The sequence below is a fragment of the Lathamus discolor genome, chromosome 3 (assembly GCF_037157495.1).
Source record: "Lathamus discolor isolate bLatDis1 chromosome 3, bLatDis1.hap1, whole genome shotgun sequence".
NCBI lineage: Eukaryota > Metazoa > Chordata > Aves > Psittaciformes > Psittacidae > Lathamus > Lathamus discolor.
Window position 1 is genome coordinate 150,883,469 of NC_088886.1, and position 14,814 is coordinate 150,898,282.

General features: G+C 44.8%; 1 protein-coding gene across 1 annotated transcript in view; it reads left to right on the forward strand.

Annotated features, from left to right (window-relative positions):
* Nucleotides 1–4,143: 4,143 nt before the first annotated feature.
* The window catches only part of MGMT (O-6-methylguanine-DNA methyltransferase), a 148,504-nt gene continuing 137,833 nt past the window's right edge, over nt 4,144–14,814 (forward strand). Inside the window, exons 1-2 of the mRNA XM_065672485.1 lie at nt 4,144–4,254; nt 14,192–14,235. Coding sequence (XP_065528557.1) covers nt 14,212–14,235 — 24 coding nt within the window. The 5' untranslated portion in view covers nt 4,144–4,254; nt 14,192–14,211. The remainder of the gene's footprint in view (nt 4,255–14,191; nt 14,236–14,814) is intronic.

A 14,814-nucleotide genomic window follows, 5' to 3' on the forward strand; every position in this document is an offset into this window, starting at 1 on the left:
TCCCAGGGATGGGGCAGCCACAGCTTCTCTGGGCACCCTGTGCCAGCGCCTCAGCACCCTCACAGGGAAGAGCTTCTGCCTAAGAGCTCATCTCAGTCTCCCCTCGGGCAGGTTCAAGCCATTCCCCTTGGCCTGTCCCTACAGGCACTTGTTCAAAGCCCCTCTCCAGGTTCCCTGCAGCCCCTTTAGGCACTGGAGATGCTCTAAGGTCTCACCTTAAGGAACCTTCTCTTCTCCAGGCTAAACCAACCATCTTTCATGTGTTGCAACTGAATGCAACTGTCAGGAAGAGGGCCCTCAGAGCTAATCTAATAGCAGACCTGACAAGGTATAGCAACTGCAGGAGGAGGAGCAGGCTTAACTACATGAGAAAGGGAATATATACACATACGTATGTTCTGTTGACACCGATGTCATTGACAAGCGATGGATCTCATTACGAACAGTCTCCTCAGCCTTGCTCTTGTTGTTAAAGGACAAATTAAATGGAAAATCAAAAGCTCAGTAGTTGAAATTGCAATGACACTTACTTAAAATAACAAAGATCAGTATTTGAACAGCAGAAAGATTAGAGGAGATATGAATAAGATACTCACAATTCTGAGAGCAGAGTGAAAACTAGTCAGGAGTACCTTTTTTACCTCATTTACTAACAGAAGTGTATGATACTCAAGTCACAATGCAGAAAAGTCAGAAACAGCACAGAGAAACACTTCTTCCTAGTGCACACAGACAATTTATGGATCCTCTACCAAACCCCAGGATGCTGAGTTTTAAGAAGGTCTGGAGATTTCACATTTCCTATTCAAACCTGTTATAACGCCAACTAAAATCATATTAAAGATAATCAATTTTCTTGCTTCAGGCAATAAGGAGATCACCTTGGGAGAGGAGTCAGGAAAGATTAATACGTATTTTGGGGAGGTTTCCACTCATAATAAAGTTTGGGGAACTTGTTACTTTTGAGAAAAGGATATCAGGACAGATGGAAGATTTCACCCCCTTTAGCACGGTTTCCCTTTAATGTGGCATTCTAATATTTTAAATATAAAATAAATTAATTTTTAAGAGATAAATGCCAGACTGAAATTTCCAACATGCTAAAACTGTACACCAACATTCACTAATAGCAATGAATCTTAAATTCTGTCAACTGAAACTATTGCACATGTACTACTTTACCATTTCTCTTGCCACTCACTACACACAGGATAGGCACAAGCAGAACCTGACCCATTCCACCTGAACTAATCCAAGGTCAGATGTGGGCAGAAGTGTATGCCTTCCCGCTGTTACTCAGATCTATATTGCTCAGAGAAAAGGCAACAGGAGCTTAGATGTACTTGCACCTCCAACGTGAATGTCCTTTAGAATCTCTTATTTATTTAAGTATTCAAATGAATACTTACATATAATATATACATACTTATATTTATATAATGATGGCATGTATGTGCAGTTCTTCAGGCACTTTGCTTGTAATCAAGTTTTATTTTTAAGCAGCACTACATGATAACACTCACCATGCCCACCCTGGTCAATGGGTTGATTGCTTCTTCTTAACTGAAGTAATACAGACCAACCTGCGAAGCTGATCTTTATATTGATACCCTGAAGGATGAAAAGGCAGAAAAACAATTAATGATCATAGAATCCCAAAATAGTTTGTGTTGGAAAGGACCTCAAAGCTCATCCGGTTCCAACCCCCTGCCACAGGCAGGGACAACTTCCACTAGAGCAGGTTACTCCAAGCCCCATCCAACCTGGCCTTGAGCACTGCCAGGGATTGAGCGTTCACAGCTTCTCCAGCCACATGTTCTAATGTCTCGTCATCCCCATTGTGAAGAATTTCTTCCTAATATCTAATCTAAATCTACCCTTTATCATTTAGGAAAGGGAGATTGTAGAGACTGCAGAAATCTCCACCTTCCTTCCTGTTAATTCACATCAAGACACTGGAATTTAAATGTCTGAGGGAAAAAGAAATAAATCAGGGTTTCAGAAGTTTGATATTTACATTCTAAAATAATAACTATCTCTAGGGCATCCCATCCAGTCCAAAGCTTACGGATGTGAAGAGATCTTTCACTTAGAGATGAGAACATTTTCATGTAAGCCGCTCTATCTGTATGGGGCACGCAGTGGCAGTGCCTCTTATTTGACCATTAATCTGGACTTCATTTGAACTAGTGAGAAGCTTCATTTTCTCTTGTCAGCATACGGCATCACACAGTAACACAATAGTGTGAATTCACTGTTCACTAACAGCTAATGAAAAGCTAAGTCACAAGGATGAACTCCAAAGGCATAAAAAAGAAAACATGGACCCAAAAGCCTGTAACTTTTTGTAACTTATAACAAACAAGGAACACTTCTTTTGTCTATTTTTCCTTTACTGTAAGTTTCTTTGCTGCTTTAAATGAAACGCCCTCAATAGGATGTTCATATAATGAGAACTGTGTTTATCACTGTTCGTTGTAATTCATCCTCCACAGATCACACAGATTCACAGCTCACTCCCCTCTTGTTCAAAACTGGTTATGTTTGTAGGTTGCAATTAGCAGGCTGGTGTGGAAGCTCTGGACATTTTTACTATCTGGGAACAATTCCAAGGGTGACTTTTAGCCAGTGCACTGCCCGGTAGATAGTAAAGAAAGCGAGACAGGGTGGTAAACATTCCTTGCTTACATTTCCTTTAGAGACTCCAAGTTAACGGCCCAGAAAGCAAAAGGGAAAACTAGGTGTCACATTAACAATACTACTTCTAAAACCAGCAGGAATGTCCCAGTCCCATTGCACACCAGTGTGAGCAGTTGCTCTTTGTACACCTGCACCAAGAGCGACTACTGCAAAAGTATATGGGACAACTTCTGCGTTTTGGACCGTATTTTATGTTTTCTTAGATGAGATTGAACACACAGGCACTAACTCGATGCTGTTGTATTTACAGCGCTCATTCCCTAGAAAAGAAAAGAAGGTTTCCCAGAATTCTGTAATGACTTTTTATAAGTTGGGGCTGTTCAGCCTGGAGAAGAGAAGGCTGCGTGGAGACCACGGAGCAGCCTTCCAGTACCTGAAGGGGGCCTATAAGGATACTGGGGAGGGACTCTTCATTAGGGACTGTAGTGACAGGACAATGGGTAATGGGTAAAACTTAAACAGGGGAAGTTTAGATTGGATATAAGGAAGAAATTCTTTCCTGTGAGGGTGCTGAGGCACTGGAATGGGTTGCCCAGGGAGGCTGTGAATGCTCCATCCCTGGCAGTTTCAAGGCCAGGTTGGATGAAGCCTTGGGTGGGATGGTTTAGTGTGAGGTGTCCCTGCCCATGGCAGGGGGGTTGGAACTGGATGATCTTGAGGTCCTTTCCAACCCTAACCATTCTATGATTCTATGATTTCTTGTTCTGATCTTTCACAAGTGGATTCCTCCATCTTGTGATAGCTTCCGAGTCACAGAATCATGAATAGTTTGAATTGGATGGGAGCTGAAATACAACATGAATAAAACTTCTGCTGATGTAACGCAGATGAGCATTCAGGCAACGATTCTCTGGCTTGAAAATCAGTGATTTCTTTGTTGCAAACTTTACTGGCACTTTTTGTCCTGGCTTTCTTTTAATGACCTCAAACAAACCTCACCCCACAGCCCACCTTCCTCTGACATTTCATTCCCACTTTCCTCCTCCAGGTCCCCTCCTTTGGGAATTGTATTTGCCAAGCGCTTCCCCCTCCACAAACTGCTGCGAGTCACTGCTCCCACCCTTACTCGTAACTTTACATAGCGCAAAAAAGGCTCATTCCTCGATTCTGCCAGCCTGTGCCTGGTGCCCTTCACCACCCTGCCCCAAAGTGCAAGCAGAACGAAGCCTAGACAACTTTAAAAAGCACATTCCGGTCATGAGAGCTGCATATTTCTTCCAGAGGCGGTGGATTTTGGTCAGCAGGCACACTCATTTCAGTGCCTACAGAGGAGCCAAGGTGCAGGACTGCAACGGGGGCTCTAATTCTTACGTTACTACCCACAAACCAGGACTTTTTGGTGGACTTTAGTAAAAAACGCGTGTTTTCGCCACCGGCCTGACCCGCAGCAGCCGCACCGACCCTAGGCCGAGCCCCGGGGCGGGGATGAAGGCCCTTCCGCGCAGGTGGACCGTATCACCGGCCGCAGCGCACCTCCTGCCCCGGACATACAACCGGGGCAAGGGGGCGGGAATGCCTCTAGAGACCAGCCCGGCGCAGCTCTGGCGGTGCCAGGTAGGAGGCTCCACGCAAAGCCCAGGCCTGTGGGCCTGGCACAGCCGGCGCACGCCGGGCTCGGGCGCTGCAGGCCGGGCTGAGCCTGCGGGCCTGGCCCGCTCGGCCGCTTCTCTCCTAACGAGCACCGGGACCCCCGGGCAGCTCCGCCCCGGCGGCGCGGCGCCTCCCCCGGCCGCAGCCCGGTCCGCGGCGCTGCACTCGGTGCGGCTGCGGGCCCCGGGCTCGCTGTGGCGGCCTCCCCGCCGCTCTCCCTGCTCCTTGCCTTCGAGGGCGGGTGCTGCGGGAGCCGCGGGGCTCGCGGCGGCCTCCGCGGGCCCGGCTCGGCCCTGACCGTGCGGCCGCTGCCTCATGGCGGGTTTGCGTGGGGGGGGCGGCTGGAAGATGGCTGCGGGCTGGGGCGTGCTGGGCAGAGGGATCGCAGCCCCTTAGCGCTTGACTCTGCGCTGGGGTTGTCCTTGGCCCTACAGCCCGGCGGTGCTTTTGAGACTGGAGTGCCTGGCCCCTGCAGGGCCTGCGAGGGGAAATAGCCCTGCTTCGCCCCGAGGCCCTGGCGCAGGCACTGGCCGCGAGTCGGTCGGTAGCCATGCCTGCGGGGGAATGATGGATGTAAAGCCTAACCCAGGCTGGTAGCGAGCCGTGCTGAGCGCTGCTCCGGCCCCAGCCGGCGCAGCCAAGCCCTTCCCTGCCCTGCGAAGCGGTTCTGCGGCTGCTGCGGGAGTCGAGACACTCCCCGAGTGGCTGTGGAGGGAGCAATGCAGAGGTGGACGGGTGGCAGTGCTCTGCCTGCTGGCAGCAGCCTGTGGTTGGGTTGTGTCGGTGTGAAACCGCACTAAAGCAATGCGTGCTAAATTGATGTTGGTGTAAAAATGGCCTTCTGCTATTGATGTACAAGGCAGGCTCTGCAGCTGGTTCGTAGAATCCCAGACTGGTTTGTGTTGGGAGGGACCTTAAAGCTCCTCCAGCCCCAACCCCTGTCCCGGGCAAGGACCCCTTCCACTGGAGCAGCTTGCTCCAAGCCCCTGTGTCCAACCTGGCCTTGAGCACTGCCAGGGATGGGGCAGCCACAGCTTCTCTGGGTACCCTGTGCCAGCGCCTCAGCACCCTCACAGGGAAGAGCTTCTGCCTTATATCCAGCCTATTTGAAATAAGTTTGTTGTTGTAACTGCACACGCTTTTTAAAGCAAAGTAAATGGTGGTGTGTATTGTTGCTCCTGCCTCCTAAATAAACTTGTTACTGAGTTGTGTTATTTTCATGATACAGAGCCCTTATTACCCACTAAGGTGTGGTCTTTAGTGTTTCACGTAGAAAAAGCTCTATTTTATAACCTGGGGTGTAACACTTGGTTTGATGTGACTGTCACAGTGCAATTCTTGCATCCAGGCTTGTGCTCCTGCTGCAAAGCAGAGGGTTGTTCTCTGGAGGGGTCTGTTTATGACAGGGTTCCCTTGTGAACCTGATGGAGGTTTTGGCCTCTAAGCCCTGTCTGTCTCCCCAGTGCACAGGGGACCAGGACTCTCCCTCCCTAAACTGCCTCTCTGGCCTTTGGTCTTCTCACTTGTGTGGGAATGCACCTCAAGGGGAGCCATGCTAGGGTATTTGATACCATGATAGGTATATATTAGGAGCCAGGATGAGGCATTGCAGTGCAACACCCTCCTGCTTTGTGGTGTGGAAGCTGCAGAAGGTCGGGTGAGCTATACAGCCCTGTAATGCAGGGTATTTCTAAACATCAGTTTGTGATGTGGACTTTGCCAAGTTGCTTATATTATATAGGATCCTAAAATGGTTTGTATTGAAAGGGACCTTAAAACTCACTCAGTTCCAACCCCCTGCCATGGGCAGGGACACCTTCCCCTAGAGCAGCTTGCTCCAAGCCCTGTCCAGCCTGGCCTTGAGCACTGCCAGGGATGGGGTATTTGTTTTATTGTGACTGTTTTGTCAATCTGTGACACGGATTCTTCCAAGTATGAAGTTGTCAGTTTTGTTTTTAAGCAGAAATGTGCCAACTGTGGACAATTCTACCAAAACCCTCAAGCTTCAGAGAAGAAAAGCTGTAGCCCTGTGAGCTTGCAAGGTGGCTTTAGCAATTCCTATCTGCATTCTGATCCATGACAAGTTAATTACACCAATTATACCAGGAACTGAACAGAAGCTCTATAGGAAACTATTGTAGTTATATTGCAACTTGTGTTACCGTGACTACTTTATCTCTTGATAACTCTGTAATTAACTTGTCACCACTGTTTAATGCTTAACGTATGTAAAGAATCAGTTAATGGCATCACTGAAGGGATAGTAGCCTGCAGGAGAAGCTCCTGCCCTTTGGAAAGGTTATCAGGGTTTCCTTGAATGGCTTATTTAAGCACTTGGGCAGCAGAAGTATGAAGTTTGTTAGGGGAACTGTGGGTAAGATGGATAGGCTGCACCAGAGAAATGCTGTTTAAACTGATTTCAGGGACAGGGGAAGCTGTTAAAAGAAGCAGTAATGCCAAAAATCCAAAGGAGAACATGTCAAAGACATGGATGATTTTTTGTAGTGTTCTTTCCCCATGCCATTATGGTGCTGGAGGAGTGAAGACAGCTGACACGAGTCTAGCTTCAGTGTGCTGGCTGCTGTACCTGCTTGTGCTTTCACCAGTGTGTCACTTCCCTGTGAGCAGCATCCTCCACCTCTGATACAAAGGGTGACATCCTCACTTGATGACTGAAAGGTGGTTTCAGCTGTGAGGCTTATTCTGGTGCTGTAAGAGCTTTGTGGGGACAGATTGTAGGTCCTGATTTGTTGAGGTGTTTAACATCAGCCTCGGGACTAGTGAGCTATTCTGCTGGGCTGCAGCTCACCCAAGTTTAACTCAGTTTCTGCAGGGAGTGAAGCAAAATAAGCCTCATTGCTTCTATAAATTGAGAGATTTTAACTAGCTCGCAGAACAATACATTAGATTCTGAATGTGAGAGACTTCTGAATACATCCTGAAAGTGTTAGTGTTCATTCTAATGCTTTTAAAGATTTCCTGCATTACAATAATTTCCTGTTTGCAGTGCTGGTGAAGGCAGCAAATGCCTACCCCGGCCTGCAGTGCCCATTCCCAGAAGTTGTTGGCTGAAGCTGAGCACACATCCCACCCCTGGCATAACTCGTAAAAGCAAGCACTTGTTAACTCTATTTGTTTTTATTATGGACATCGATCTGCCAGTCGCAATAATGCATTTATGGACATTTTTCTGCAAGCGCAGCGCTGGTGGCAGTTTTTACTGACAAATTGAGTCATATGGACAGTAGTTCAAAATAAGCTTACTTTATTGACGGATTGTGCAATTCCCTAGTTTACCCAGTGTTCATAAGAGATGTGGACTTGGGAAGACAATCTAACTAATGGGAAAATGTAGGGCAAAGTTTTAATTTCAGAAGGCTTCAAATTTGTTAGGTAGTGACAGGTTTCAGTGTGGGTTTTGGGTGGGTTTCTGAACTTTGACTGCTTCATTAATGCCACAGTTAAGATGTAAAAGGCCTGGTTTCGTGTTCTTACTATAGACTTCTTGAGTGTCTTACCTCTGCTATTAGCTGTGAAGGTTGGTGCTGTACACATCTGTGCTGGCAAAGCTTTCAGCTGGCTAATTTAGCTGAAGGTAATGAACAAAACCTGCCTGATGCAAGAGAAATTCTGTGCTAAATTGTGTCCTGCAAGGCAGACACCATCACAGGTGTGTTTGGGCCAGCACTGAGTTAAATGCAGCAGGAGGAGCAACAGGGCTGTAAACCCAGAACAAACCCGCACTGAAGCGTTTTCCAGGAGTACAAAATGCAGTCTGAAAACTAATAAACTGCTTGTGCGGTCCAGGCTACTGCTTAAAATAGCCAAATGTATTTGAATGCCAATAAAGTGCATGTGGCTTTGGAGTTTTATGGAAATTGAGTAATTGTGATAGTTTCTTTGGAAGTATGTCACTGTTTTGATGCTTTTTGCTGATCATTTTCAAGTTGTTCTCTTAGTTACTAGATCGGCAAAGTAACAGCACCCTTTCCTGGTGTCTTTCAGGACTAACTGCTATCTATACATTTATATTGTGCCAAATTAAATAGTATAAATCATTTGGGGAATCTTTTCAAGTTACTTGTAAAACTCGGACATGCAGCTGAAATTCTCCTGATGCAATAGAGGTGCTGCAGGTGATTCAAAATGAATCTGAAGAAGTCACCTTTAATCTCAGTGAGGATGAGGAGTTCACAGATACAAAGGTCCTGACTTCCCCTCTGCTTTTCAAGTGAAATAGTAGTAAAATAGCACTACTGACAGAGGATCTGCAGTCTCAAGCAGTTTGGCAAAGGGAAGTAAAGGGTACTTCTGATGCCAAGCTGATGGCATCCAGAGAAGTATCAGTTCAGACTGTGCTTCTAGCTACCCAGTGTGTAGCTGAGCTGTGGGTCTGGCAGTGGGCAGCTGGGGATGCTGGGTTTGGGCTCAGAAACTTGGGGTTTTTTACATTCAAAAATTCCATTTTTGGCTGAGGAAGTTTGAATCCCACTTTTGGGGGGAATTTAGTAAAAATCACTAAAGGCTTTGCCTTGTTGTTATAGTACTCAGTAGCTATGTGGTGTTAGTGCATTGAAGATGAGATGTTAAAGAGATGGGCTTTTGCTCTTATGTGATGAGCGTGCTTTCAGGTTTTAATTATTCAGATGCTACTTTTTAGTGCATTATGATAAAATTAACAAAATGGGGGTTTTATTAAAGTATATATGAGCAGCACAGCCCAGTGAAATCAGACTTGCTTTGTTTTCTGAATCATGCCATCTACATGCTCCAAGTGCAAATGTAACTCCCTGCAGGTAACTCTGTGTTAGCAGATAGCAAGTATTAGTGCTGTCTTGTAAATGTTGCTGCATAATCATCATTCAATACTATTTAAATTATCTGACTGCTTTAGATCAGTCAGTACAATGCAAACAGTAATATTATCTTTGGTTGTTTGTACATTCCAGTATGCAGAAGGCCTTTTAATTAAACTTCTTGATAAACACCTAAAGTGTACTTAAGGCCCTGTTAAAAGATTAAGTTTTGTCTTGCATATAAAAAATACAAGATGGAATGTACAGTGTCTGCTATAGAAAGCTTATTTTGGCAGCAGTGGGCTGGCTCTGCTGATAGTGCATCTTCAGACTGTCAGCAGCATCCTGGCGAAACAAGTCACACTTCAGTGTCCCTTCATCTTGGTCCCTTTGAGTTTAGTGTTGTTAGATATAATGTAGGGGGGGAGAGGGAAATCATAGAATCAAAGACTGTTTGGGTTGGAAAGGCCCTGAAAGATCATCCAGTGCCAGTGCCCTGGCAGTGTTCAAGGCTAGGTTGGATGGGGCTTGGAGCAAGCTGCTCTGGTGGAAGGTGTCCCTGCCTGTGGCAGGGGGTTGGAACTGGATGAGCTTTAAGCTCCCTTCGAACACAACCCACGCTGGGGTAAGATTCTACGATATGAAGGACAAGCTGAGTCTACAGGCAGTGTTATGCTTTCAGAAAGTGAATTTGAGGCACAACAAGGCAAAATGCTTAATCTGAGATAAAATTCTCTTAAATGCTTGTTTTAGTAGTATTTTTAAATGAAACAGTCTAATTTTGCTTTCACCATTTGTGAGTTTCATGTTAGTGAATGCACATTGTTTTCTGTTATTGGCAATGCTTGTGGCCTGGATTTGAATGCTTTTCTGTTGTCTTTTTCTGCAGCTATATTTGATTCCATAGTGCGAGTTTCTAAGAATATGGTTAACCCTATGGGTCATCTTATAATGTAATTATTAATGATTGATTCTGTTTATCCTGGAAATCAATATGAGAAGCAAAATGGTCGGGCATATATTTGGGGTTGATTTCTAACATTCAGTAAACATGATCTTGTGACAAGACTGGTATCGGTTTATTACTTGGAACATGTTTGATGAATCTGAAGTGTGTAATTAGTTTTATATAATGATGGTGATATGTGGGGTTTTTTACATGACTTATGTTAATATGGCCAATAGTGTTAACATCTCCTGCCACTAATAGTTAGGGTGGGGATGTATAGTAATTGATCTTCCTGGGAGTGCTGTAATGTAAAAACAATTCAGGCTGTTTGAAGTATATTTTACAAGTGTGCATTGGGCCTTTGGGATGTTAGACTGAAAAACCCAATTGTACAGTTACCATGGGAACCCAATTAGAATAGATTGCCGGAGTGGTTTTTTTTCAGCCTTTCATCTTGACCAAAAATCTAATGTACTTTAAATGTTTTCATATGGAATTTTAGTCATATACTGACTTGATGTAATAGCTGCTTTTAGATTTTAGTACTGAAACCAGGGTATTGCGTTCTGTGGCTCCTGAGGACTTGTCTTTCAAGGAGAATCTTCCTTTAGCGCTTAAAAGTTGCTGAACTGAGAAAAATACTTCTTGTGAATCTGAGTTCTTACAGTAGAGCCGCCATCACATGTACTTCTTAGGCTGCAGTCCTGTGAAAATAAATAGGGAAGTATCTTAAACCCCAAAGGTTTCTGTTCTGGATGATCAACAAAATAGAGCTGAAATTTTTCATGGCCTTGAAAGATCTGATTTTTGATGTAACCTCTGACTTTTCTTTACATTTTTGGTTTATTGACATACTCAGATTTGGAATGCTTGCAGGGTGGGTATGTGATATATTAGCTTCCTGCACCATCTCATCTCCTGCTGTGCAGGAGCTCCTCTTCAGTACCAGAAGGCATTTGTGTGTATTTCATGTCTCTCAGGTGCATCCTGCTGCCTGGCTGCTTGTCAGTATGGATTCAACCTCAGCACAGCTCTTGTGTGGGAGCAGAAGTTCTGGGCAACTTTGGCACATGTGGCTGCCCCATCCTTGGCAGTGCTCAAGGCCAGGTTGGACACAGGGGCTTGGAGCAAGCTGCTCCAGTGGAAGGCGTCCCTGCCCGTGGCAGGGGTTGGAGTTGGGCGAGCTTTTAGGTCCGTTCAACACAAACCAGGCTGGGATTCTATGATCATGATTGAAAGGCCAAGGGGAGTGGAGGTAGGCACCCAACAGGAGATGGGCAGCTCTGAGCTAGTGAGGATGGGGACATTGCTCTTTTTTTTGCCTCACTTGTTGTTCATTCACCCCTTCACTCTATCCTACTCTGCAAATGCAGGATGAAGTTTTCCATTTTCATGAAGGTTTTGCTGATAAAAAGTCTTTAAGATTGGAAGATGGGTCTGGTGATCCCAGTGTCTGTTTCTATAATGTGTAGTAGTATCATGATTGAAGTTGATCAGTGGCAATTCTTGTGCTGTTCAGAAGAGGTGTTGTGCTCCTCCCTTCAAAATCAACCTTAGGGGAGCCCTTCAGCTCAATGTGAAGTTAGTAGTGTGTATACTGACCTCTTCCAATACGGCTGTCTTTGCAAGGTTGAGATGCATCTCTGGAGTGATGTTTTGGACTTACCGAGCCTTGTATCATTTTCACCTATCTGACTGCTGGTAGTTTCCTCACCACCATTGGGCATTACTGGCTTTGCCCATTTCTGGCTTTGCCCCAGTTACCTGTCATCAGAGGAGAGTTGCTTGGGACTAGCACAGGACTGAGCTCAACCTGGGGCATAAGCAGGTCATGAACAGTAATCGGTTTGTCTCTTTAATTTGCTCATCTCTGCCACCAACCTAACCAAGGTCTCAGTGGTCCTAGGTGCTTCCCCCAATGTTTTGCTCCGTTTCTTGGGACTTAACACAGGGAGCAAGCAGTGGTTGTGCTTGTGAGGTGCTACCTAGTCCTCTTGTAAGAATCCTTTCTCTTTAAAGTTGGAACCTGTTTCCTGTTCTCCTTGAAGCTTAGTTTCTCCACCAGGCACCATCCCTCATGAGTTGTATATGCTTATGCTCAAAGACAGATTATATCTGGTTCAGAGCATCAAAAGTCCCATTTGTTAAGGACTTTAAACCACTTACAGATGGATGTAAAGTTTTCCTGTGGGGTAGGTAGTCTTTGGCCCAGGTCTGACATGAGCTTCTGGATAAATCTGTTTTTCAAGGCAGTTACCCTTCAGGAAAACCTGGAAAAACTCGGTGTTGCTACTGCACACCTTGAAAGTCAAAACTCTGAACTGATAATAGACATAAATTGCTCTTTCATTTTTAGCTCCATCGCAGGTATTGTAAGTATCATTACTAGATTGCTCATCTGCCTGACTTGCATTTAATAAAAGAATGAGCAATCTTTACAGTGCCCACCTTGCAAGGGTGGGATTGCTAGCATATTTAAATACTTACTATTCAGGGTCTTAACTTTACATCTTAATCTTTTTAAGAGTTTAAAGATAAGGTTAAATATTACTATTTCATTGTTAAGTAATTTGGAAGTAGCTGTTAGTAGTGTCATTAATCATAGAATCATAGAATAGTTAGGGTTGGAAAGGACCTCAAGATCATCCAGTTCCAACCCCCCTGCCATGGGCAGGGACACCTCACACTAAACCATCCCACCCAAGGCTTCATCCAACCTGTCCTTGAACACTGCCAGGGATGGAGCACTCACAACCTCCCTGGGCAACCCATTCCAGTGCCTCACCACCCTCACAGGAAAGAATTTCCTCCTTATATCCAATCTAAACTTCCCCTGTTTAAGTTTTAACCCATTGCCCTTTGTCCTGTCACTACAGTCCCTGACGAAGAGTCCCTCCCCAGCATCCCTATAGGCCCCCTTCAGGTACTGGAAGGCTGCTCTGAGGTCCCCACGCAGCCTTCTCTTCTCCAGGCTGAACAGCCCCAACTTCCTCAGCCTGTCTTCATACGGGAGGTGCTCCAGCCCCTGATCATCCTCGTGGCCTCCTCTGGACTTGTTCCAGCAGTTCCATGTCCTTTTTATGTTGAGGACACCAGAACTGCACACAGTGCTCCAGGCGAGGTCTCACAAGAGCAGAGTAGAGGGGCAGGATCACCTCCTTCGACCTGCTGGTCACACTCGTTTTGTTGCAGCCCAGGATATGGTTGGCTTTCTGGGCTGTGAGCGCACACTGCCGGCCCATGTCATTGCCTTGGACTTAAAGATTTGATGTGCTTGAGAGGCATTGGAAAACCTCAGATGTTCATACCACTTCTTTTAAGAGGCTTATCATGTCTTAAGCGGATACAGTTATCCTCTCCTGTGGAGTAGGGAGTTCCCCCGCTTAAGTGGAAGAGTTCCCATTGAGTTTGGCTGTGAGTCAGGACTCTAGAGCTGAGCTTTGGCAGATAATCTCCCTTGTTTTAGAAAATGGAATGCTTAGAGCACATCTTCTCAAAGATCTGGTGGTCTTGGATAAATAGCACTGAAAAAATAGAGGGGGAAACTATGTATATGCTCAGGAAGCAGCAATCATCCTTTACTTCCAAGGGGAGAGCAAAGAGGAACCGGTTGTATTATGTCAATGATATATGAATAATGATACTGTTACATATTTATAGTATAGATGCTGTTAATATATAGGTATAACTGATACTACCACTTCTAGGTGCTTTCTTAGTGTGTTGCAATCTGCCCTTTTAAACCCAGAATGTAACTAAGTCACTTGCTTTCTTGGCTTAAAATGTGCTATTTCCTAAATCACAGAAGGCTGTTTACTAAGTGACTCAGAAGTGCATCACTGCCTGTACAAATATTCCTTAAACAAATACTTTATCTTCTAAGGTATTCTTATTCAAAATATCAGAGTTGTGTAGTGCTGGTTATTGAAGAAATCTTCCTGTGTTGATTTGTTGACTCCTAAGAAGCAGCAGATGACCTATGAACACTAAATGTCTGGTTGCTTATAAAACAAAATTAAACTCCCTTTTGATATATACTGAAACTTAGAGCTCATTGAAAAAGCTGATTAGAAGGGAAATAACACTACTGACATACAATTTTTCCTGTAGAATTCAAATTAAATCACCATCTAATGGAGATTCTTTTTCCTTCCAGGTGGGGAGCTTTTATCTACCATGGCATCGAGGCGTGTTCCAAAAGTGAGTTTCCAGTACCATCGCCTTGCATTTAGGTGTACACTGCATGTCCAGCATTACAAAAGAGTTCACGTAACATGGTTTGGTTTTTTCCCCAGTGTCCAGCAGTCAGTATTAAGAATCCAGCTGACAAGATTGATGCTGCATTGGAATTCTCTGTAGCTCTGTCATGGTTGGTAACAGGCATCAGTGGACCTTTCCCCAGCACGTATCTATCTGCCACAGAGTGTAAACTAACAGGACAGTGGTACATTTTCAGTGTGCTAGCTGCTTCTGTTTCCTAATAAATACCTGACTGGAAAACTGGCTTAATTCTAAGGCCTGATGCTTCAATGAGGGAAGTGTGGTCAATAAGCTTATAGTAAAATAAGACAACAGGGCTCGTTATCACAGCATTCAGAGCAGTTTACCTTGCTGAAGGGAAAGCATCAACACATTTTGAATCAATAACCTTATTCTTCAGATAATTAAAATGAACTTTGAAGGGCTGAATAAATTTTTTCTCTGAAATATCTATTTTTCTAACATTAGTAATGCTCCTCTAGGAAAATATTTTGAGTACAATCAAGCTTGCATATCTAA